Source organism: Populus nigra, chromosome 1 (genome assembly GCF_951802175.1).
Source record: "Populus nigra chromosome 1, ddPopNigr1.1, whole genome shotgun sequence".
NCBI classification, from domain to species: domain Eukaryota; kingdom Viridiplantae; phylum Streptophyta; class Magnoliopsida; order Malpighiales; family Salicaceae; genus Populus; species Populus nigra.
In genome coordinates, this window is record NC_084852.1 from 14,194,531 (window position 1) to 14,220,649 (window position 26,119).

Here is a 26,119-nt window from a genome sequence, read left to right on the forward strand (position 1 = left end):
ATTAAATTAAAAAACCAAAACAAATCAAAATTATTAAAAAAAATAAAATAAAAGGTGCAAGGCGTTATTAGGCCTCAAATATCGGGCCCAAACAACTAGTTTTTCTTTACAAAAATAAAAATTAATATACCACATGTTACCGTCTAGTTTTTTTCTGGATTTTGTAACCCTAAAAATCTAACTGTTACGTTATTTTTATTTGAAAATATTCTAAAATCATCATACAAACATTAAAAAATATATTTTCAACTCTAAAATATCATTTAATTACTCTAAAACAAAATCAAACCATATAAAAACAAATATATGGGTTTTGATTTTTTTTTTAACATGATTAAAAAAAACACCATCTTCATTGAACTCCTCTCACAAAAACGAATGTATTAACACTAAAATTAATTTTTTAGATTGATTAAATGTTTTCTCGCTCTATTTTTTTGTCAATAATTTTTTCTCTCATCTCTAAACATCTAGGAATAGAAATTTAATAAAATCAAAGTTTAAGATCAAAATATGAGAACAAAAAAAACTGGGATAAAATATGCTAAAATTGAAATTTGAGGGACCAAATTGAAGTTTCCATGCCTTAAATGAAAAAAAGCTCCTTCTCATATTAATTTTGGTTATTCATCTTTCAATTTTTTCTAACAATAACCAAAAATTATATTTTATAAAATCAATTTTTAATTTAACATTGGAACAAATCAAAAAAGATCCCAGTATATAGAAAATCAGGGAAATAAACTTTAAAATAAATAAAGTTTAATTAATAACCGAAGTGCGAAAAAAAAAATTCAGGGAACTAAAAGTAAAAAAAAAAAAAAGAGCAGTGCTTCAATTTGGTTTTGCATCGACTTCGTGTGTTCTATAATTTCTAGATGCACAAACAAACATGGACTTCTAACGGTTGGAAATTCGATCAACACTAGTTGCCAGTCCATGCTTATCCGTGGGCCTCGCCGCTATTTGTGCACGCTTCTTTCAACTATTTTGTACACTACTGGCTTCAAATAAAATAATGTGTCAATTTCATAAATATATTTTTAAATATCATGATTTTTTAATTAAAAAACCTAAATGCATTTTTTATAATTAATAGAATAAATTATATAATATATCAACCAATTAATTATACCAAAATGGAAAGCTAGTCTTTCTTTAAAAAAAAAAAATAGATGTATATGTAAACATTCAACTCCTATTATCCTTTTTTATTTTATACCTTTTTATTTATTGTATCTTAGAGATTATTTGTTCTTGCAAGAAAAAACAAATGACTTTCATTTTATAAATACATCATGTAAATAAAATTTATTTATATAAAATAAAAAATCAAGATAAATGATAATAATCTATTTGAAATATTATAAAATTTAAAAATAACTACTATTTTTAAAAAGTGAATTAAACAATTTAAAAATAAGAGATAGGGTATTAAATAAAATTCAAATTGAAAAATTAATGCAAAGTAAAAAATAAATAAAAAGACAAGATTTAAGGCATTAATTAAAATTTTAAAAAAAATACATAAGAGAACATGTGTTGCTCAGGCCATGTTTATTTTTCAGAAAGTAATTTTCAGGAAACCCCTTTCCAAACTTTCCCGTATTTGTTTGCCATTAGAAAAGTTGGTCAACGAAAAATACTTTTCGATCAACGAAAAACACTTTTCAGTCAATGGAAAACACTTTTCAGTCAAAGAAAATTTGGCTTGGTTTTCAGGAAAGTATTTTCCTTTTTGGCTGTGTTTGTTTTCCGGAAAGTGATTTCCGGAAAATCACTTTCCAAACTTCCCCGTGTTTATTTGCCTTTAGGAAAGTTGGTCAACGAAAAACACTTTTCAGTCAAATGAAAATTTGGCTTGGTTTTCAGGAAAGTGTTTTCTGGGAAAATTTGGGCGAAAAACACTTTCCGGAAGTTGTGAAAAAATTAGAAATATCATTATTTGCTGATTATATCAAATTTGATCTTTAAACTTTTGATTGTTATATATATTTTGTTTTGAATATTTATTTTTCAATTTCATCTCTTAAAATTTAATTTTTATATTAACTTTGGTCCTTATTTTTATAATTGCTATTTGTTTTTTCCTTATCATTTTTTTATTGAAATTTTTAATCTATCAAACTTGTTCCTCATTCTTTTGACTGTTATTTATTTTATTTGAAATAATTTATGAAATGTTGATTATTATTATTTTAATTTCTTCATCTTTTTTTTTATTTTTTAGATTTGATCTCTATTATTTTGATTATTATTTATTTTATTTGAGATAATTCATGAAATTATATTTTTTTTCAATTTCATTCTCATTCTACTATTTAATTTGTAAGATTTGTTCCTTATTATTTTAATAAACTTAAGAAAAATAAATATTAATAAGATATTTTCCAGCTCATTTTCTATGACATAACCAAACACTCGAAACTGTTTTCCAACTTATTTTCCATTACACTACCAAACATCAGAAAGTAATTCACTTTCCAAAAAGAAACTACTTTCCAGCAAATAAACGGGGTCTAAAACCCTGTAAAAGATTTTAAGGTTAGCCTGGTTAAAAATCCAAGTTAATTTTTCAGGGCCTAAAACCCTGAAAAATTTTATTCCACACACACACACACACATATATATATATATATATATATATATATATATATATATATATATAAAGAGATAAGGTACAGTTGGACTCGGATCTTCAAAATTTAATTTACATGTTTTTTCTATGTACCCATTACCTAATAAAACAAAAAAAGAAAAGAGCCCTGGACTACCTACTTAAATCAATGAACATGATCTAACCCTAAGCCCTGGCAAATACGGAAGCAAATTAACCCTAACAGTGACACCACCACATCAGGAACAATCAAGGGCCCCCCTGATAAAAAAAAAATAAAAATAAATAAATAAAAAGGGCCCCCCTGATAACCCATCATTCGTCCAGACTCATCCATAGCTGAGGGAGTCGACATCCATCAAATATTCCTCCATCTTCGTCACTACAAGGAAGTACTGCCAAGAGGAATATATGAATTCTTCATCAGCTACAGGAACGCCAGCCATACTGAAGAATCAAGAATCCACTGCTTTCTTGGATAAGGAAAGTTGTACACTGATCGATTTGGAAACTTGGGTTGCACGAAAATATTGAAAAGAAAAACAAACGCGAGAGTGACCTGTTGTCGAGGCTCTTGGCAATAAATATACTGATATATTTATAGACGGGTAAAATGCACAAAAAAAAATTACATGTTTTATATGTTAGAATATCTATCGGTTAATATAACATATCATTACTAGAATAACATCTATAATTTTATCGGTGCATTAATAGTAGCAGTGATATTTACGATAATTTTTTTTCAACTCTCTAGAATATACTGACGGTCTAGTTCCGTCGGTAACCCCATCAGTAATAGTGGTATTTACAGTAATTCTTTTTTAACTCTCAAGAATATACTAATGGAGTTGTGTCGTCGATAACCCCATCAGTAATATTTTTAAAATATTTTTTAAGAAAACATATTGAACAAAAGTAGAAAATAATTAAAATCAAATAAATTAGCAAAAAAATTCAAATATTTATTACAAATTTAAATAATTGTACATTCAAATACAGTAAATCTAAAATAGAGGAGGCACTAAAGGAGGAGGATGGGGTTGATCGTCACCGAGACAATGGGGCCAATTAGAGGGTGCACATGAATCATTTATCTGTGATCTCATCTCCATTACCAATCAGCGGAGTTCTTCATAATCAGCAGTGAATTTTTCATTTTTTATCATTAAGATGGGTCGTATGATATCCTATACCCGTTGGTCTAACATCGCCATAAATTCTGAAGTTTGAACACTCATAATTGATTGCGAGCATCCAACCATCAAAGCATTACAGTTCGTTCGCAAGTTCTCAGTCGTAGTGTTATAAAGTTCATACACTGATTTTTATCGGGCCCACCGAACAATCTTGCTTCCAACCACAAATCTGGATGAATGGGTCGAAGGATTATCCTTGTATCTCCACTTCAACTGCTGTTATATGTATCTTGAAAAGAAAAAATAAATTCATCAAATTCAAGGAAAATAATAACTTAAGAAAAAAAATGATTGAAACCAACATATCATAAAGTATTGAGCTCGACTATCAACGAACCGATGCACCCCTTGGCTCCATTAGCCTTGGCTCGCGTCCAAGAATCGTAGTCTGCAATAAAAAAATATTGTCAGTTAAATATATTTATAAAAAACAACTAATAAAAAAAGGATGTAACAAAAAAATTTTCTACCATCTGTTTCGTATGGGAAATGAATGGAACAGAGCTGTTGATGTGTATGGTAACAGAACCGTGAACATGTCGTTTTCGGTTATCTATACTAGACTGTAGTCGTCGAGTGAAACACGCGGATGTCAAGTGTTGAATATATTTCGCCCATATAATTTCTGAGACATACAACTATAGTTTTGAAACCCAGCCCGGCCGGCGGGTCAACCCGGACCTGGCCGACCCAGGGCTGGAACCGGGTCTGGTTGAAGAAAAAATAGGAAAAGTCATTACCCGTGTGACCCGGCGGGTTGACCCGGTGAGCCAGCAAAACCCGGTTAAAAACCTAGTTGCAACCCGTTGACTTTTGTTTTTTTTACTAAAACGTAGCTGTTTTGAATTTTTTTTAAATAGGGATTGACCCAAGCGACCTTGTCAAAACCTGGAACCAGGGCCTTGGACCGGACCGGGTTTAAAAACTATGCATATAGCGGTCTGCAATCCTTCCAAACTAATATGTCGCTCTAAACTGAAATCTCTCTTTCATTCGTATAATTTTTGGCTTTCTTTTGCACCTCGTACAAAAAATTAGGCGACCTATATGGTACAAATTAATTATTTGGTAGTAAATGAGAAACAAATTTAATATTTGGAATTTAAAAAAATATCTTGAATTTGATCTTATCTAATTGCAACGTCATTCTCTCAAACCCTCCTCGCAACATTATCATTAACTCTCTCCCATTCAATTTTTCACTTGAAATAAAAATTTATAAAAGGAAAATTTTAGTAATTTCAATAAACAATCCAAATTATCATAAAAAAATATATTTAAGTTGATATCAACATTGAACCTTGAAAATTATGTATTGACTTGCAGTTTCTATTCAAGATGTTTGGAAAACTGGCTCCATTTAAACAATGAAATTTTCATCGATGATTTAAAGGCCGATGTTATTATTCTAGCATCCTCAATGTTTGTAAACCTGAAATTGCATTCATTAAATGATATTATTTTTCCAAAAATTATTAAACATGTCATTGTGAAAGCAAAACAAACTTACATTAAAAAGTTATCCTTCCACTGAGCCTTGTTCTTATAGGTAAATGGATCATGTTATAAAGAGACCGCCTTGATGTTGCGACATCACACTCGACAAGCCTGTGTTGTGAGTTGATGCTTGTGCCTCAGGTGCGAGTTCTTGGTCAGCATCTATTGACTCGTGATCGTCAGCATCGCTGCTAAAAGAACAAGTAGTGATCCTCTCCTCGCGGCGTGCAATAGACTTTCTCCTAGCCACATACATAAATTAACAAATAAAAAATTAAACAATTCCTACTTTACAAAAAATTTGGCAACATCTCCCCTATATAGGAGACTACTCAAAAAATTTAAACCTACAAATACATAACATATATACCACAAACCAGTTGATTTTATTCAATTTCTACTAACAATTTAGCATCATTCAATTTCGTAGACAATTTTTATTTTCTACACGATAATATTTGTAATCATAAATTTACAAAAATTTATTTTAAATTTACAAAAATTTAAAATAATAATTAAAATTAATCATACACATTTAATTGAAAATTGAACGACAAAATTGAAAAATAGAACAACTAAAATTTAACAAAATAATGCAAAAATTATTACAATAACAACTAAAATTCAACACAATTATTTCTAAGTGATAATATTTTTAATCCTAAATTTACACAAATTATTGAACAACATTTTAAAAAAAATAACTAAAATTCAACAACATAATGCAAAAATTATTACAATAACAATTAAAATTCATGTCATTTATTAATTCATAAAATTATTAAGAACACAAAATTAAACAAAAATAATGACAAAAAAATACAAAAAAAGAAAAAGAAAAAGGAATGAAAAACACTTACTTTAATGGCATGCTTTATTTTGGCTCTTAATTAAAAAAAAAAGACATTGTTAATAAGCCTAAAAAAATGAAAATAAAAGGAAAAATAAAGAAAGACAACATACCTTAAGATGAGAAGAGAAAAAAATGTTTGATCTTGGGTGAGAAGGAGAGAGAGAAGAGAAGAGAAGAGAAGAAAGAGAGAAACATGTGTGTGAAAGAAGAAGAGAGAAGAAGAAGGAATAAGATGAAGCCTCAATTTGTCATGATTCGGGTCTTTTATTTTAGTTTTTACCGATGGAATTACTGACGAGTAATTAAATATTATTATTTTTAATATTTTCATCGGTGATTTTGTCTATAAAGTCAAATGAAAATTTTCAACTTACATGAAAACTTTCAAAAAGCCCCTCCAAATATTTCTGACAACTTTTCATTTCGTCGATGATTTCATTGGTATAAAAAATAAACAATCAAAAGATCATTAATTATCACTGCATGGAGAAGTGAACAGTTCTCATGGTCTCTGGAATATACTGATAGACATATTTTGTCAGTGCACCCGTATATAATGAACACCATGAACAATTTTAAAGAGAAAGAGAACAATTCCTATAGTCTCTGGAATATACTGACGAACACATTCCGCTGGTATGCCCGTTTATAATGAACATTGTGAACAATACTAGAGTGAAGCTGGCTTTGGGCTTTAAGACCCGTAACTCAACATAAACAAACTTTATATTTTTATGGTGACAAAACAAAACTATATTTATTATAGCCTTGATGTTGTCTTTTGTCTTCACCTTCACGTCCATAATCATGTTGAAAATATTCTTAAACACGTTCTTTTTTATGTGCATGACATCAAGATTATAGCACTGAATATTGGTCTTCCAATAAGAAAACTTCAAGAAAATACATCGTTTTACCCAATTATGGGTTAAACCAAAACCATGAAACTTTTGCTTACTGAATTAAAAACCAAATTCAATGTCACCATACTTTGATACCACGTTATATAATTTTTCACCTAAAAAAATGGTGATGCAACATCCTTTTCAACTATGCCAATGAAAAAGTCATTTATGAACTTGTGATCCATTGACAAGAACCGTTGATGGCAGTTAAAAAAAATGGTTTACCGTTGTTTGTTAGTGTGAATGCTTTGTAATTTTCTATACACTATGAACATGCTAGTTTTTCATGCGTGCTCCAACCAGAAACCATTTCATAAGTTGGAAAATCATTGATAGTTCACATCAACATTTGAAAATTGAGTTCAAATAAAAAAAAGCAGGTAAATTTGCTTGCTTAAAATGGAGAATCCTTAATAAAATTTGAATATGAAGACAGATGCTAACAAATTGAGTGTTGTGATCGCCAAATTTGTTGTGAAATGTTGAATTGTGTTAAGATTGGGGAGGGAGGGGGTGGTTGTTTGTTGCAGAAAAAAATACATAAGAAAAAAGAAGAAAAAAGGGTTAGTTCATAAATTAAATATCATTGATGACATTAAGACAAAATTATTTCATCAGTAACTTCATTGATCATTTTGTCGATAAAAATATCGCGTCGCCGTACGATTTATCTTTTTAAATTCCACTGTAAAACCCTCTGTCATTCCCTCGGTATACACCGATGAAATTTTTCTGTCAGTGTTTACTGATGGATACAAAAATAAAAAATTCTATTGCTAAAAGTTATTGCAATATACCGACAAGATATTTTCTCCGGTATTTCCATTTATAGTTGCTAATTTTCTAATAGTACGGTGGATATATATATACATGTATAAACGGTATCCAATAAGCAAATAAGATTTAGATCATATGATAATTATTGTTAACGCCCGACCCTTTTGTTAAAAATAAATCAGGGTTAATTAATATCCGGCTGAAATATAGTTAAATAGCTACAATCTTTCACATTGCTTTCGTTTTCGAAGAATCTACATTTGAGTACTTATAAATTAAACATTTTTTTTAATTTCTCAATGTCAATTTCATATTCTTTAAAAAAGTATTAATTTATCAAAGAAAAAAAGCTAATAAAAAACTAATGGAAAGGCTTATTTTTTTAAAAGTTTTTTTTTAGAATTTTGGGTATTTATGTCTGAGATATTTCCTAATATGTTGGGTATATTTCATTACAAATACTAGCAATCCTATCTTGAACACATAATAAACGACACTAGCATCCTCGAGGTCGAGGTAGCTGCTGCTAGTAACTTTAGCTTGTCTTTGAAGTTTTCTCTGTAGGCTATCTTCTCCATGTTCCTCCTCTTCTTTAATCCATTGTCTCGCCTTGTTAAGGGGAAAGAAAATCATTTAACCGTTTTCATAATTAAAAATATATTAAAATAATTTTTTATTTCAAAACATTAAAATTATTTGAAAACAATAAAAAAATTTGAAGTAAAAAAAAATAATTTTTTTCAAAAATATTTTTAAAACACAAAATAAATAAGTCCTGAATGCTAGGGTCTGCCGCACATCCAAACACAGCTATAATAATTTCTTAGTTTTTCTTTATTTTTCAATATTTATTATTTGCTCGAAAGAATTTTTTTTCTGAATAGTTAATGGTTATCTTGTGATTCTTTTATACACTCATTAACTATAATCACGGACCCTTCCAATATACATTGATTTACGACCTTTTAATGTCAGTCCTTGCCTATTACTAACTCTTATAATTTGATTTTATTATAAATAAATAATTAAAGACGTGCTTTATAATTTCTTTATTGATCAAAATAAAAAAATATTCATATGATATATTATACTAACAACAAAAAAGAAAGAAAGTTGAGAGTCGTGAACCTGCTTACTATATTACTTGGACCATCAGTCGTCAACTTTGTTTGGTAGCTTTGTTGGTTAAAACATGTGCAGGTTTTATGGAGATTGTGGATTCAAGTCAGTCAATTGAGACTTTGTTATTCTCTTTGCAAAACACAGATGAGGACTTATTATTGTTTGTGTTTTTGAAAAAACGGAAGGGATTGTTCGCCTCTTATACAAAGAAAAAATATACATGTCCGGCACACTGGCCAGTGTAGCCCACACATCTAGCTTTTTCGGAAAAACCAAGCCCAACATTGATATATTTTTTTTCTTGTTTTTTTTTTTTAGTTTTATCAATTAGCCTGGGTTTTTTTAATTAAATTAAAATAAATCATTTTTAGTGTTTTTATATATTAAAATATAAAAAAATTAAAAGTCCTTAAACCAAGATGTAAATTTAGCATGCTGGCCAAGTATTTAATGGGTTTTTTATTTTCAAATTCCATTAAATAAGGTGAGGTTTTTATTAAATTTTATTCTTTAATATTAGATAAATTAATTTTTATATTTTTCTTTATAAAAAAAAAAAAAAATCAACCTAATAAAATCATAACTTGATTAATAAGCCTTTTATATATATATATATATATATATATATCTTTTGGTTTTCTTTTTTCAATTCCATTATTTAGCTTCTTAAATTTTATCCCTTATACTAGATTGACAATAAATCAATTTTTATTTTTTGTATCATATAATAAAATAAAAAATTAATTCAACCCAATAAAATCCATAACCTCAGGTTATTAAACTCAACAGCTACAGCTATTAACTGCCGGGATCCTGATCATGAAAATGCATCAGTTTTTAGTTATCTTTTTTTGCTTTTATTTTTTTAGAAAAGAAATTCACTCAGTAGGGTTTCAAAGCGCAATTTTAGATCAAGTCGTTGGAAAGTAAAAATTGATTAAATGAAAGTGACTAGCATGTGTTAATAATAACTGCATGATTTCTTTCCTTCAATCATGTGTAATAAGGGACGACCAGAGGCACAAATTTAACTCACAAATTGAAATATTATAGGATACTTACTGAAAAGGTCTACCATGAAAATTTAAATGCCAAAAACAGTCAGAGAACACTTCTCCACTTCGGAGGCCATCAGACGCTTCAAAAGAACATAGAGCAATAGCTTCCCAGTCTAATTGCGAGCATAAAAAATTCAACATAGTAACACATGCTAATAACTGCAATTTCCAAATTTCAGTGCAGATTTTGTATGTAGTGATAGCGAACACTTAGGATGAAGCAAAAACAAGTAGAATACTTACAATCAATTTGCATTGTTTGCCTGAAGAACGCCACCCAGGGCCTCAACATTATCTGCACGACAAATGGGACATACGCATCTACTCTGCAACTGCTCACCAAGGGAAGCACAATTCTGTTCCAACTCAGAAGTCTGCTTGTTTCCAGTCAAAGATGTTTAAATTTTGTGCGTATTCATCACAAATTTTACTAGAAATGTTCCTGGAAAGCATCGCAGTCCACTTTTACTTTTGGTATACAAAACGTTTCAGGTGTTTTTCCCCCCTTTGCTGGTAAAAAAGTCAAAAATAAAAAATAAAAGCTCTTTTTCATGGTTGAGATGGTAGAAAACATAAAATTAACTCACCATTTAACATCAATGAGTTTTGAGCTTCAGAAAACTTCTAGAAACATCTTGGAAAAACTGCTCATAAGTAGCTTATAGAAACATCTTTGAGAGCTATTTTTGTAAATGGCAGTTTTAGAAGGATGAAATTCCATATGTCAGTTGTTCTAATGGACAGCTCATATGTCTCGGCATTACTCTCAATATCATTTACCATTAATTAACTGCCTGGAAACTCATCTCTCTCCTAGAAAGAGTATGGTTAATCATGACCAGACAGCCAGTTCCACACAATGTGATGTTTGTAAGGATATCTTGTTAAATCCTGCAATAGTTCGGTTTCTTTCACTATCACATCCACCAGAGAAACCTTCCTCTGAAGGTCAACATACTCCTCCTGGACCTGTGAAGAAACGGGTAGCTAAAATTGTTCTCAAAGAAACCTTTCATCAACTTTTAGGCAGGTAGAGTTGTTGAGGAGGAACTCTAGAATTTTTCTATAAACAACAGAAAACATATATAAAACTCTTGAACCAACTTCTTACCTGCTTTTGAATATTCTCCTCTGCTAGGTATTCTTGTTCCTCTTTAGTTATTTGAGAAGCTACATGTGCAAGCACATCCTTAAGAGCTCTTAGATCAACACCAGTGACTACCTTCTTTTCAGCTTTGCAGTCTGCTTATGAAATAAAGGCAGAAATCCCTCAACATAGAAACCAAAGCAACAAGTAACAATCTATATCTCATTAAGGAATGCATTTGGAAAATGAAGGGAAAAGGAAAAGACATTAGCGATTGAATAACCACAATGCATACAAATGCCTTGAATTTTTCAAGTAGCTATCTGACATTTTTTTCATGGATACAACAGTTGTCTATATAATCTGTTGTGATGAACATGATATTTAAATGAAAGCAAGCAGAAAGTTTTGAAAAACGAAACAAACATTCCCCGAACACACTAGTAGTATACAGTACAGTTCAGCAAGCCTGCTTCCATGGGCAAAGATGCTTAGAAATTTTACTGTGTGAAAAAAGATGTTGAAGTCCACTCAAATTACTTATGAATTGCCATGAATTAATATCAACATAAAAAAAATATAAAACACTAACAGATGGAAACAGATTCAGCTGCTAGAGCTGTAAAATATTCTGTATATACAGGAGCATCACCTGCTGTAGTTCCAATGCTGCTCTTTTTCTGAGATTCGAGTCCTTTTTCCGCTTGGAATTTCCTATATTAACATATAAGTTGACAAATTAGTAGTTTTCCTCTACTACCAGAATGTACATTCAAATATAAAGTATCACATTCGTATTATTCATTTAAATGGAGAGGAAAACAGAGCAAATAGATCAAACTGTTCTGTGAACTTTCCTGCATCGAGAACAGGGAACCATTATGAAGGATATCCCATATAGGTAGTCATGTTAAAATTGTTGATCAGAATTATATTTTCAATAGTTCGAGATGAGCAAAAATGTTAGGAGATATGAGGAAGAAAATCTACACCTAGTTATAGATTACATTCACACAGCATCCTCTCTGCAGCTTATCTGAAATGCCAGCACTTCTTTTATCTCCTTTGAATTTTTTTTCCTCAAATTTCATTTGAGAAAATAATTCTAATGTCCGCATTGCCTCCTAAAGATACCCATATATTTGCATTCACATTTTCTCACATGGTGCACTGGCATTAAACCATGAAATGCACAAGCTCTTGATTTTCTTTTTCCTGCTTTTCTATTTTTCTGTTAATAAAATGATTGCGGGATATAGTTCAAAAAAAAGTTTTTCAGAAGATTGTTTGGAATTAAACCATGTTCTCAAACCTTAAGGCCAAGCTAAAAGAATCATGCATCCAAGGAATGAAACAGTTTAAGAACTTAAAGAGAGATTGGTTTAAACTCAAACCATACTGATAAGATAAGCTAATAAGGTTGTAAAGCTCATAAAAGTGTGGGTAATTCAGATGGAATGTGGTTGAGTCATAAAAATCCATGCTGTGTGCAATTATGAAAGGGGGGGATTTATGTGTGTATATGATGCCAGTCCTTGATATTTCTATAAAAAGAAAACAAGAAGCAGCTCGAGCATATCTTTGACTAAGAAAATTTTGCTTCAAATTCAAAAGACTTGAATGCAAAACTATTAGGTAGTGATGAATATCAAAACTTACACAAACCAGTATAAATTTTAGCAGCAAAACAGAGAAGAACCAGCTCACAATGGCCAGGCATTTTCTATTTATAGATGTTCAAATGGTTCATAATGAGAGGTGAAATTGGACCAGGTTGTCCTACACAATGATAGCTGGGAAACACGGTTGCAAAAGAATTCAGCCTTTATGACAAATTGTTAATCAACAACTTGTACATCCCAAACTTACAAGCTGGGGGAAGGTTCAAGAACCCAAACCCGTGACCCGTTGCATGAAGTAAGGTCATTATCAACCCCCCCAAAGGGAGATGGGTTGTACAAAATAAGTTTTTCACAAGTGTGTGGTGTCTGTTTTGACAGTATGATTCATTTCAACAATAAACATTAAGATCCTAAGAGGTAAAAAAAACAACATTAGCAAGTAGGAATATTAGGAAGGAAAAGGGAAAATAAAATTAATTATTAAAGAAATATCAGCATGATGGACAGTGAACGAAACTTTGGTTCTCCCAGTGAGGCTTAACAGGAGACAAATAAAATGGAATCTAAATTAAGATAAATTTTCTGATACAATGATCGAGTTTAATGGTTCATGTATTCTTCACTGCCCAAGATACCCATATCACCCCAAGCCACCACACAAGTAATCAGATACTAGATGGTCTTTTAGTTCAGTATAATTACTCTCTCCTTTAAAGCTTAAAATTATCATACGTCCTTGTAGTACCATATTGATCTGGTCATAGCAATGCTTTTAAAAGAAAAAAGGATGTAAATGATCCCTCAAACATGTTAGGTTGACAAAACACCATCGATTGACCCAATGATAGCTAATGAGTAGCTGACAAATGTCCACCTGGTCCCACTTAGACCCAATTCTCTAATTTTTGAGAAATTGAAAGGAAACACATGAAAAACTAGGGGGGGGGGGGGGGGGTAAAAAAAATTAGTAAAATATTTGTTGAATGTAAAAATTACTGAACTAATAGAAACGTTGTGATCTTAAAAAAAAATTAAATCTGTTAAAAACTAAAACTAAAGAATTAAGAAAAACCAACAACTTATTTTATCAAACAACACCAACTTCCTAACTAAATCAAAAACTGGTTATCAAAAAATTACAACCTAGATCCACCACAAACAAACCCAAGTAAAACACCACTACCACAAGCTCAAACCACTCAGTTTCTCTTCCACATGAAGAACCACCACCGCCACATCTAAGTTGTATACCCAAATCAATCTACTACTCTCAACTACACAAATGCTTGCTTAGATTAGTCACAAATACACATCATGTCAATTTCACTGTTACAACCTCAACGCCTTCCTCTAGTGATCACAACAACACGATTGAACCATTCCACTGCTGGATCCACAGCAGTTGACCGTGTCAACCAGTAATATGGCTTGAGCAACACATCCACCCAAACACAAACCCATGCTCTTTTACCTTTGGTCAGTCAACCTAACGAGGATCTCTAACAAAAAGATTTAATGAGCTACCATCCTGGTGATATACGGGTCAATTATAGCATTTTTCATGTAGAGGGATTGATCTGACCAAATCAATATGGTACAACGATGCATGTTTTTTTTAATCCCTTTCTTTACAGTTTAGCGACTAGATCAAACCAATTAACATCTATCCTATGCACTCACACAGCAATTTATTTTTCATGAGGAAACGTCTCCAAAAAAACATGAAGTTAACCAAAGACGAATGCAACTGTACATCGGGAAGCTACATGTACAATCTGTCAATGCAAACACAAATTCCCAATCAAATTTACACATGTCCCAGTAAGTGCGACTAACCTTATCTTAGTATTGAGCTCAAACATCTGGCGAATAAACTCATCTCTACATGAACAACAAAAACATGTTAAAGAAACAGCAGCAATTAATACGACTACTTGAATCAATTTCGATGAGGCAGTTGGTCATGTGTCCAGATGTAGCAGAATGCTAAGTAAAATAAATAGCAATCTTTACCGTGAAGCCCCTTCTTCATCCTTCATACCGCCCAAGCCCAGTGTCCCATACAATGAGGTGAACAAGAATCAGAAACAGAAAAAAAAGACTGAAAAAGCGCAAGTAATCTCACTTAATCCAAAATAAGAAGAAAGGGAGAGGAAAGCAACACGCAATAATCACTACCTTAAGACCCTCTACTTCAGATCCAACCGAAGATATTTCATCTTGAATCAGAGAAATCCTTGCCTGGAAGTATTAAAGACGATCTTAATTTAAGAAGAAGAAGAAAAACAATTCACTGAAGTAAAGCAAAATAAATAAAACAAACCTCTAGGGTCTGAATAGATACGTCGTTGAAAGCCAATTGATATTCGTAGCCTTTAAGCTCTAGCTCAGTGGTTTCTTTGAAACGCTTCACCTCTTCCATCTCTGCATTTGCCGCATCCAATTGACATCCAAGCTCTACTATTCGCTTCTCTAGCCCAACCACTCTTCTCTCTACAAAAATTTACAGAACCGGAGAAAAATTGTATATATAAAAAATACTAATGAAACATATAATATTTGCCTCTCAATCGATAGATTTTCCACTATTTTCCCGCATTTTCTCGAGAAGCCTGTGTTTGGTAACCAAGAATGTAGGAAATCAATATTTGAATCCCTGGTTACTTATCCCTTCCAATTAACGGTACCCAAGGCAATACGGTTTTGAATGAGATGAAAGGAGGATTCTGTGAAATTTAATTTCTGTTCCCTTCATTTTCTCCGAAACCAAACGAGGAAAAGGACAGGGGTAGAGGCACTCACCTCCTTGTGATTTCTCGGAAGCAAAGTCGCGAATTAGGGTTAGGAGTTGCCTTTGTGGATCGGTTGCCGCCATTGTCTGTTTCGCGCTTCTCTTTCTTCTACGAAATATTACCTTTCAGTCTTGGAGAGAATTGTAGTAATAAATCTCCGTTTCCAATTTTGCAACAAGTGAGTGGAAAACACGCTCTTATTTAAGTGATGCTTGGCATAACTTTTATATTTCGATTTAAGTTAGTTTTTAATTTATTTATTTTTTGTTATAAATGCTGTCTTTAGCATAACTTTTGGATTTAGATTTAAGTTAGTTTATAAATTTTGACTAAAAAAAGTTTTATGATTTAAAATTTAAAATCAAAAGGCTCATTGTAAAATTCAGTCAATTGTTTTTATTTTAACTTCAATTGCGGATTCTAACTTATACCACCCCTATTTTAAAATAGTTTCATCAATTATTTCTTATTAAATATACTTATAAATTAACTAATTTTTATTATAAATTATAGTACATGATTTTTAACTTTGAATCGAAATCCAAAAGTTTTTTTTATAAGTAACTTAAAGCAAAAAAGAGTTATACCGATGCTTGTTTGTTAATAATAAATTAGAATTCATGAGTTAGGCTAGAAGTTAAATATTTTAACTTCTAATTAAATCAAGATTTTGATTCGATTTTATATTAAATTTTTAATTAAAAAATTATAAATATATTTATATATATTTTTAAAAAATATTATTTTAATATATATTTTTAAGTAAAAATTATTAAAAAAACAAATATTATTTCAATATATTTAAACGTGCTCCGCATCATTTCGATCATTGCAGTAGAGGTTGAAATTCACAATTGAGAAGGGATTATAAAATTGGTTAGAGTTATGATGAAGATAACAAATAAATAATATATACCAAGTAAAAAAAAAAAGAGTGCACAAAATTTCAAAGCTCCCAGAAAATAATTATGACAAATTAAATTTATATTTTAATATGAAAGTTCTTAGAAAATGCTTTTCTTCACCCAATTGTGTTTAATACCAAAGCCATGAATTTTATCATTATGTGAGGAACTTTTATTATGTTCCTCAATAAACTTGAACACTTCGTTTAACATTTCTAAATCAGATGGATGAGGTAAAGGAGGGGGTCTTTCTATTACTCCTTTCAAAAACTTATCTGATTGATATCTATATGAGTGGTTCATGAGTAGGAATCGTCAATGACTGTAAAAAAATGTAGTTTTCCCTCTATTTTTAATCTAGAAGCCTTGCTATGCTCCATACAATAAGGACAAGACAGATTGATATGAGTACTCCAACCCGATAACATGTCATGTGCTGGAAAGTCATTAATAATTCACATCAAAGTTGCTCTTAATTGAAAATTTTTCTTTCTATTTACATCATATGTTTCAACACCAACAAACCATAAATTATTTAACTCATCAATCAAAGGTTTTAGAAAAACATCAACCTTTTTCTTCGGATTCTTTGGCCCAGGAATTATCATTGCCAAAAACATGAATAGTCTAGTCATACACTTCCACAGAGGCAAACTACAAACAGTCACAATTACTGGCCAACAAAAGTATGCATTTGAAGACATGTCAAATGGACAAAACTCATCAGTGCATAACCCTAACCGAATATTTCTCGGATCTGACGCAAAGCTTAAGTGGACACGATTAAACTCCTTCCATGCCTCCCCATCAAATAAGTGTACCATAACCCCATTATCTGACTAATGAAAATGATGTCATGTCATATCTTTGGCATGATATGGAGACATGAATAGTCTCTGAAGCCATGGTGTCAAGGGAAAGTATCGGAGTTGCTTATTCGCCTTATTGGAACCTTTACTAGTCGAATTTCTAGGTTTGTATCGTGAACTTCCATAAAAATCATAAATTTTTTTTTGCATCTGCCTCATAGTACAACATGCAATAATTAGAACACACATCATATTTCTCATAACCAAACCCAAGTGATCGCATAGTACAACATGCAATTTCTAGGTTTGTATCGTGAACTTCCATAAAAATCATAATTTTTTTTTTTGCATCTGCCTCATAGTACAACATGCAATAATTAGAACACACATCATATTTCTCATAACCAAACCCAAGTGATCGCATAAATTTCTTGGCATCATAAAAATTTGATACCAAATTTTATCATTAAGCATTCAATTTTTTGTAAAATCAATAAATTTATTGAAGGTAGTCTGAGCCAAATTTAAAATTGACTTCATATTAATCAATTGTACACAAGCAAATAATTTGGATTGCTTGGTATACTCATCCTACAAAGGCTCTTCTGTAGCTTTCAAAAGTTTATAAAAATTAGTTAATTGATATATTATAAGTTCATGCACCTACAATGTCATGGTCATTTTCAGGAACACTTATATTGGCTTCCCAGGTTTCATTTTGGTCCTACAATTTCCATCAAAAAAGAAACTCAATATCATATTTAATGAAAGAAAATAATTCAATTAATATTTTTATACAAACTCGTATTGAATAAGGAAAGAACAAAGATAGTCCTATGCCCAGAAAAGATATTATCAAACAATTTATGAACTGTAACCCTACAAATTAAATTGGAGATTTTGATAAATTTTCAATTAAATATGCATTGCAAATCTCTAACTCTCTCCCATAACTTAATTAAGACATCATGATTCGATTTCTCACAAATTCCCACCATTCCCCCCTCATTCCCCAGTTCATTCGATTTCTCAAATTCCCCTTCATTCCCCTCTCATTCGGTTTCTCTCATTCCATTGTCATTTCCCTCTCATTTCGGTTTCTCACAAATTCTCCTCATTCCACTATCATTCCCCTCATTCCACTGTCATTTGGTTTCCCCTCATTCCCATGTCATTCCCCTCATTCGGTTTCTCAAATTCCCCTGTCATTCCTCTCATTCCCCTGGGTTTCTCCTCATTCGATTTCCCCTCCTGCATACCCAGTTCTCTCTCGGCTATTCTCTCGTGGCTGTTCTCTCTTGGCTTTCTTTCTCTTCCCCTGTTCTCTCTCGGTTCTCTCTCGCAATTCCTCTGTTCTCTGAAGAAGCAGGACAACATCACAGATTCAAGGGGCAAGGGGCAGGAGGGCTAGACCTCAAGGATCTGCTCCTTATTCCCAGTTCTCATCCCTTTCTCCCCCGGCAGTTTCCCCTCCTGTTTGCGTCTCTCTCTTTGTTCTGGATCCGGTGACGGGAAAACAGGGTAGGGACTGGTTGGGGAAGCTGCCGAATGTGCAAGAAAAATTGTGTTTTTTATGGCTTGCTTGTGATGAATTTGGTTGGGTTTTTTTGTGAGCTTGTTTGAATGTGACGAGAAGATGAAGAAGAAAACTAGGTATGGAAAAAAATTGACAGACAGCTTCCCCAACCATGATGGATTGTTTGCACAGCAAATACAAATACAGAGAAATAGTTTTTTTTCGGAACAGACAACAAATTAAACAAGATCAAGGATTTTTTGCTATAATTCTTACAGATCTAAAAAATACGAAGAAGATAAAAACATAAATAGAAATAATAGAGAAATTTGAGGGAAAAAATACCTGAAATGTAAGTGTGATTCTCCAGATCTTCTTTGCTTTTCAACTATTTTCGAAAAGAGACACAGGGAGGGGAAAGATGTGTTTTATCAGTAAAGGAAAGTGTTTTTCTTTTGACAAGGAAAGGAAAACACTTCCCTATGGGTAAAGGTAGTTTTTTTTGTTGACCAGAATTAACTTTTCTTTGACTAACTTTTCAGATGGTTGCCAAACATAAAAAAATAAAAAAAATAAATTCTTGAAATTTAGTTTCCTTAAAACAAACAAGGCATTATTTACGTAACAATAAACACGTTCAAATAGTTAATTTTTTTTTTTATGCAGAGCGAGGGGCATCATAATTTTTTTTTAAAATTTTTTTATATAGAGAAACGCGGTTAGAAAATAAAATAGAGTAGCAATTCATAAAATGAGCGGCCCGATTGGCCCGTGAAAATAAAGGAGCCCGCCTTGGGTTTGTGAAATTCGAAAATTGAATCACAGAGAAACTCCACACTCCACAGCCTAACGCGCCTTAGTAAAAAAGGAGTGTAGTTGGGTCCCACAATTTCGAATTATACTGAAATTGTTAGAGCGGTACCGTTTGGTAGCAAACATGGTAATGAGTCCAAAAAAGAGTTACCAGGTTCATTCTACATTCTCGTAATTCAAGTTCCAACCCAGGGGTAATCGAGTAATACCGCCGTTATCGTCTCTCAGTTGCTAAACCTAACAGACCTGCTAGTTTACACCCACAGAAGCGGAGAGAAGCATCGACGCCCATCGCTTTAAATTTTTCCACAGCAGCTATGGCAGAATCAGAGGTGAAATTACTAAATCACCCTCATCCTCATCAGTAACTTGGTTCCGTTGATTTTATATTGATCGTTTTGATTTTGTGCGTAGAAACTGGTGGCGTTGAAGAAAGCCTATGCGGATATAATATTGAATACGGCAAAAGAGGCAGCGAACAGAGTAATGGAGTCTGAGAGAAAAGCGCTTCGCTATCACCATGATCTCTGCAATTCAAAGGACGAGGCGCTTCGATTGCTTCTTCGCTTAAAGCAAATGATCGATGCTAAAGTGAGCTTATTTTCAATTTTTTTTAATCTTCTTTTATTCTTCAATTGTATTTTTTTAAAAAATTTTATTTCGAGAATTGGCTAGTTCATGATCAGGCTTAATTAAATCTCGTGCTTTAATATATATATGGTTGCTCCAGTGGCAATATCCGAAAATGTTGTAGCGGTTTTCTTTTGTTTGGTTTTTTGATTTTTTTTCCATGTCAAACGTTGTAAAAAATATTATATTTCTTAAACATAACGACGACATATCATTTTTTGCAGTTATATTTCATAAACTAATTTTATAAAACAAAATTTTCTTTGCATACATTTTAAAAAAACACAACGAACAGTTTTCAGAGAAGTAAAAAGAAAAGAACAAGAAACATTTTTTCTTAATTAAGTGTGGAAAACCAAAAAACAAGAAATGATTCCAAACAGGACCCAAGTAATTTTGAAAATGAAACAACCTTGGGGTCTCTAATGTCTTTCTTTCTGGAAGCTGCGCTTGTGGTTGCTGTTGAACCTTCTACACTTACATGATGGGCACAGCGCCACGAGCTTTATTTAACCTTGGCTCAGTGATGTAGTGTGGGATGAGAAAACAAAGGTAAACTGCAAATTACTACAATTTAATGGCTAACATTTGGAGAATATTGACTAGAAAAATATATAGGATTTATAGAGAAAACCTTAAAGCATTAATTGATTGATGTAAAGCAAGACATGCCTTTTGAATAGCTTAGGGAACCCCCTATACTGCTTTCAGGTCTTGATCCCAGTTCTTATAGGAAAAGGCCTTGCTGAAAGGGGATATGCTAACCATATTACATCCATAAAATCCAAATCACACAAGTCTAAATAAAGATAAGAAACCAAAAGCAATAAGCAAATCCCTATGTCATTCAGGAAGTAAAGAGCGCACTGGAGGTAGCTCTTTGTTTCAAATCTTGACCAAAGAATTTACAATTAAAGTGGTTAAAAACAGAAGTAGGGTTCCTGTCACTTGATATGTAAATGACCCTTTATTTTTGGTTGAGAAAGAGCACAAGCTTTGATTTTATCATATTAGAGTGGTAAAGAAATAATTTGCATTTTCCATTTCTTGATGAACATCGATGCTCATTTGATTTTCCTTACCTTTCACCAGATATTTTCTTTCTTTCTTTTCATTTGAGCAAGAATTTTAAGCATGGCACTTTGATAGATGGATGCATGTGCGAAGATGTGTGACATGCTTGAGTTATAATTAGTTTCACTACGTTACTTGTAACCTTCACAGCTAGTACTGAGAGCACCATTACTTGTTATATATGCTTACTTTTATGTGACAACCATTAATGCAGTGCTGACCCATCTTCTTTCTTTGCAGACAATTGAAGCAGAGATAACATCCTCAAGACAACAGAGTAAGATTGATGAGCTTGAGGCGCAGCTCCAGGAGGCGGAGGGTGTCATAATAGATCTTAGAGATGAGTTGAGATGGTTCCGTGATGAGCTAGAGAAGGTGAGGAACAGCCAAGGCCAGCCTTCACATGGAAAGGTTGTAAAGGAAAATGAATCTTCTAACCAAAATTTAACTTCTGAGCCCATTATACTCTCAATGACTAATCAGTCACCTCAAACCGTGGCAACTTCTGATGTAAAGACTGCGCAACTGGATCAGAGAAATTTCAATGACAAGTGCCGCAACACAACAGAAGATATTGAGCAATTGACTGTATTACATTTTGAGAACTATTCTTCACATGATGCTGACTTAGCTGCCATTATGATGACAAACAAGGAGCCGGAGCTGTATAGAAATGGTTGTACACAGAGAATTCGTGCATTGGAAGGAAATCTGTTTTCTAGCAGATTGACTCCCCCAGGAGTAGTAGCTGAGCAGGAATCTCTCATGAAGAATGAGGTTATTTCCAAGGCGAGTAATATGGATGAAGGTAAATGTAGTGTACCTTCTCCTAAGACTAAGGCCTTAGAAAAAACAAACTTTTTAGGGGAAGAAGGAAGAAAGCGTGTTAAGGTTTGCCTATCGAGACGAAGAAAGAGTAGGTCTGCAAAGGCCAAAGTTAAGCGCAAGTCTTGTCTCAATGTCAAGAAACCTTATCAACCTCCTTCTATTGTTTCTCGTTGCAAAACAAACTCAGTAAATGGCACTGTTAAATCTGATGGACGTTCATGTACCTTGCTCCTTGTCAAGCCTGGCAATATGGATATGAAGAATCCGAGTAAGGTGGAAGAAAAATCGCAGGAAACAAATGACTGCCTCACTGCTGAAATGATTGTTCCTGAAGGTAAAAGACCAAGAACAGAGCAGAGTACAAATTCTGTCTCTACATCATCCACATTCCCTTTGGTTCAGCACTCGGAATTTTCGCAACCATCTTCTGTTCTCACTCATTGCAAGACTTACTCATTGTTGCTCCATGATAATGTTAAATCTAACGAAGACCGGTCAAAGGTAACTGAAAATGATGTCAAGCTGAAGCCACTGCCTCGCTTGGATCCAGGGTTAACACTAATTAGAGGTGGCATTGACTCTATATGTGGCTCTACAAATGCTAAAGTGAGTGTAAAGGCACCCTGCAGATCTGGTGTGGCACAAACTGATGCAAACAAGGACATGGAGGGTGTAGATGATTTGGTAAAAGAAGAATGTGATTCTAATCGGAATCCCACATTTCCAAGTAATGAATCGGATGATCAGATGGTTGATGTTCCACATGTATATTCTAATTTGAAAGATACCAAAACATCTGAAGAAACTACTGTCAGTGTAATGCTGGTGCACTCTGATATAGAAGTTGCCAAATCATCCGTGCAACCTAATGTGTCTCCTAGTCAATCAGACAAGAGGCTTCTTAAGTACACTTTTCAGAGGAAGCACAAGAAGGAAGCTTTGAGCAGCCCTGATAAGAACACTTCTGTTGAAAAGAGCACTTTAAAACGGAAAGCGGAGGAAAATCTAGAATATTCACCAGAGCCACAGAAATCTAGCTTGATAAACGAGTCATCTGGGGACAATTGCTGATTGGCTCAAGTTGCTTGTCAGGTTATATATTCTAAACCATTCCGTATACCTTCATAAACATGCCCTAACTGGGATAAGATGCAATGATTTCTTTTTGTTACTAACTAGGTTAACATGGTGCAATTGTCATCTCGTGTTAATTCCATGATTCCATATTTACAATTCCATATTTCAGTCAATGGGAATTGAAAGCAGATAAGTTTTAGTGAATGATTTCAAGTTCTGTGTCAGGGAAATGGAAATATAATGGATGTAATTTATTCTTGTGTTTATGACTGAGGATACTGCACATATACGTTTTGCCTAAATGATATAGCGTGAAAATGGTTAGAGGAGTGAACAATTTGATGCCTGTCATAATAATTTAATACTTTAATTCAGTTGTGTTTCCTTAGCTGATAACCATCAAGATTGGAGCCCCCCTTCTTTATTGAGTTTTATGTTTTTAGGAGTAATTTTAGGAGTAAGAAAGGAAGTTCTTTAGGAGTTGCACATTTTCACCTGATTGGGATTCTTATGCCGATCAATCGAAATTGACTTCCATGGCATTGCTCTCAAGTGGTGGAATAACAATAATAAGCTTTCTAAAGGCACTAATGATAATTGTTTGCATAGCTGGATAGTGTACTCTGATTTACAAATACACATGCTAATATTCGTACATTTCTTTCAGGGTTCCGAGTGATTTTCTGCGCCTTCCTGGCCCAGTCAATATTAGAACCAGCTCACTTTGTCTGGGAAAAGATGGCGGTGATGAAGCCAACAGCTCCATGAGTTCAACCAGAAGAAGGACGTGATTCTCAATTCCGTGGCGATTATTTAGAGAGTACTTCTTCAAGAAACCATAAAGAAGGCCACCTGCACATATACATGAGATTACCAACCAGCAACTCTTTACCATTGTTGCAATTCAGGTATGGTCTTGCTGTTCCAAACCTAACATAACAGCCTAGATTGGCTGGAACGCTCTTGTGTTATATATATATCGTCAGTTAGTTGTTTTACAAGTAGGCATTCTTTTATAAATAGTTGTATTGACTTCTTTCTGAGGGAAAACCCGAGACATGCAAAAGAAGTTTTAGATTGAATATGAATAGGTCCGTAAATCACAAATTGAAAGTGAAGGTCGTTCCAAAAACAAGAGGCGACGATATTTCTCATACTTTTCTGAAAATACAGCTTCACGTAAATTAAGAACCAGGGTCGTTTTTTAATTCTAGAGACTACTTTTCATATACGACCAAGTCCATGGGAATTTTCTTTTTATGAAATATTTTTTAAATAAAAAAACAGGACAAGTCAGTGGGACTTGGATAGAAAAGTAGATTATTGATAACAAAATATAAAATTGAATTTTAGTATTTTTAAGTTAAATAAAAAAATATATTATTGACAACAAAAGGTAAAATTGTTATTATTTTTTTAAATTGAGGGACAAAAATGAATTAAACAACAAAAGAAAAAAAATTAATAGCTTGAATGTTAAGGTTTAATCTATCAAAACCACATCATGATCATAGACTTAATTATTTCTCTTATGCAATTTATATTTTACCCAAATATAAAATAAAATAAAATAAAATAAATAAAACAAAAAACAAATTAAACTTATGCATGCGAGCCTTTGAAAGCTAGGTGAATGGTCTTTAAGCCCATTTACTCCTGGGCTTGATTTATTTTTATTTTATCTTTTTAAGATGTGAATAACTTACTATCTGGCCATATCTTTTTTGAAAAACAAAATAGACAGACAATATGTTGTCTGTCTTTCCAAGCCCCGACCAAAATCAGGTAGAAGGGTTTTGCCAAAAACAAAACCAAGTTTAGGTTATTTTAACCCAAAAACATCTTAGAATATCTAAAAATCAATCCATCAACTTAAAAAACTCAAAAAAAATCCAAAAAACTAAAATCAAACTTAGTTAGGTTTTCTGGCCTCACTTTCAGTATGCTTTTTATAGGTAATATTGATGTTTTAAACAACCACTATCAAACTTCTCTAATTGCATATAACCTATTGACATCAAGATTAATCATTTTAGCAGTTAGAATTGGCTTGAACAATGTCTCTCTCTCTATATGCGAAATCGGGCGTCTCTTTCCTTTTACAAACCAAGGATTGAAAAATAATAAAAATAATTTTTTATATCAAAATTGATTTAAAAAAAATTTAGGGAATGAGGAGGTATAATTTAAAAATTTTGAGGACTAAATTGAACTTTTCATGCTAACTTTGAACCAACCATGCATTTCGACGCCTTTGCTACATCTATCATCCTTTTTTCAGTTTTCCCTAGGCCAACAAAAAAGAAGCAATTGACTATTGGTTTTGCAATTGAAGGATTTAATTGGTGAAAAAATAAATTTAGAGATCAAAATAAAAAGAATTACTGTTTTAATCCACAATAAATTGTAAGAGAGTGCGCAATACATGGTGTATTCACCTCGGCTTAGTTTCCTTAATATATATAACCAAATAATATTTAATAAAAAAATTCTACTCCTATTATTAACCCTTTAAAATCCTCTCTTGAATATAAAAATTAAATATTTTATTTTTCAATTTTCTACATACAAAGAGTTGTCATTTAGTTATCACATGTAATTTTGAGAAATTTCAAATATGGTTTAACCATAAATATAAGGGATAATTTAACTTTGTAATATGGTTTGGATATTTTTTTCAAACCATATTAGGGCTTAGGGTCATCATGAGAATCACTCCATAAAATACATTTTTCTTCTTTCTATTAATTTTTAGAGAATAAATTGTAAATTAATGAAGTATAGGAATCAAAATATAATTTGGTACAATAAGATTTGTGGCTCCGCTTTACACGTCAAATAGAATATTGTTTTATAAAAAAAAATGTCATAGTAATGCAAGTGTGTTTTAAAAAAGTTGTTAAAAAATATAATCCGTGGCATATATCTAACATAGAAA

The 26,119-nt window shown here is 32.3% G+C and overlaps 2 protein-coding genes across 5 annotated transcripts; one reads left to right on the forward strand and one right to left on the reverse strand.

Moving 5' to 3' along the window:
* Positions 1–9,931: 9,931 nt before the first annotated feature.
* Positions 9,932–15,706, reverse strand: LOC133700674 (uncharacterized). 4 transcript variants are annotated; one of them, XM_062124292.1, is made up of 10 exons: positions 15,540–15,706; positions 15,061–15,230; positions 14,916–14,978; positions 14,751–14,770; positions 14,574–14,618; positions 11,768–11,829; positions 11,140–11,273; positions 10,909–10,997; positions 10,272–10,406; positions 9,932–10,141 (listed from the first exon to the last, which is right to left on the reverse strand). In XM_062124292.1, exons 1-9 carry the CDS (start codon positions 15,610–15,612, stop codon positions 10,274–10,276), a joined length of 789 nt encoding a protein of 262 aa, XP_061980276.1. In that variant the 5' UTR covers positions 15,613–15,706; the 3' UTR covers positions 9,932–10,141; positions 10,272–10,273. The 4 variants fall into 4 exon arrangements, with proteins under 4 accessions (XP_061980276.1, XP_061980284.1, XP_061980268.1 ...); XM_062124300.1 differs by having other exon boundaries at positions 9,932–10,406; positions 11,140–11,270; XM_062124284.1 differs by having other exon boundaries at positions 9,932–10,406.
* A 4,017-nt stretch (positions 15,707–19,723) lies between these two features.
* LOC133680864 (uncharacterized) lies at positions 19,724–24,265 on the forward strand. The gene is made up of 4 exons (XM_062103880.1): positions 19,724–19,904; positions 19,987–20,163; positions 21,517–23,196; positions 23,849–24,265. Exons 1-3 carry the CDS (start codon positions 19,890–19,892, stop codon positions 23,173–23,175), a joined length of 1,851 nt encoding a protein of 616 aa, XP_061959864.1. The 5' UTR covers positions 19,724–19,889; the 3' UTR covers positions 23,176–23,196; positions 23,849–24,265.
* The last annotated feature ends 1,854 nt before the right edge of the window (positions 24,266–26,119 follow it).

Excerpts from the sequence above, each read along its gene's own strand:
- LOC133700674 (XM_062124292.1), bottom strand. The coding sequence starts at position 15,612 with ATGGCGGCAACCGATCCACAAAGGCAACTCCTAACCCTAATTCGCGAC. Across the intron at positions 14,979-15,060 it reads TATCTATTCAGACCCTAGAG|GCAAGGATTTCTCTGATTCA; the intron begins GTTTGTTTTATT and ends TAATACTTCCAG. Across the intron at positions 10,998-11,139 it reads AGGAGAATATTCAAAAGCAG|GTCCAGGAGGAGTATGTTGA; the intron begins GTAAGAAGTTGG and ends GTTTCTTCACAG.
- LOC133680864 (XM_062103880.1), top strand. Across the intron at positions 20,164-21,516 it reads AGCAAATGATCGATGCTAAA|ACAATTGAAGCAGAGATAAC; the intron begins GTGAGCTTATTT and ends CTTTCTTTGCAG.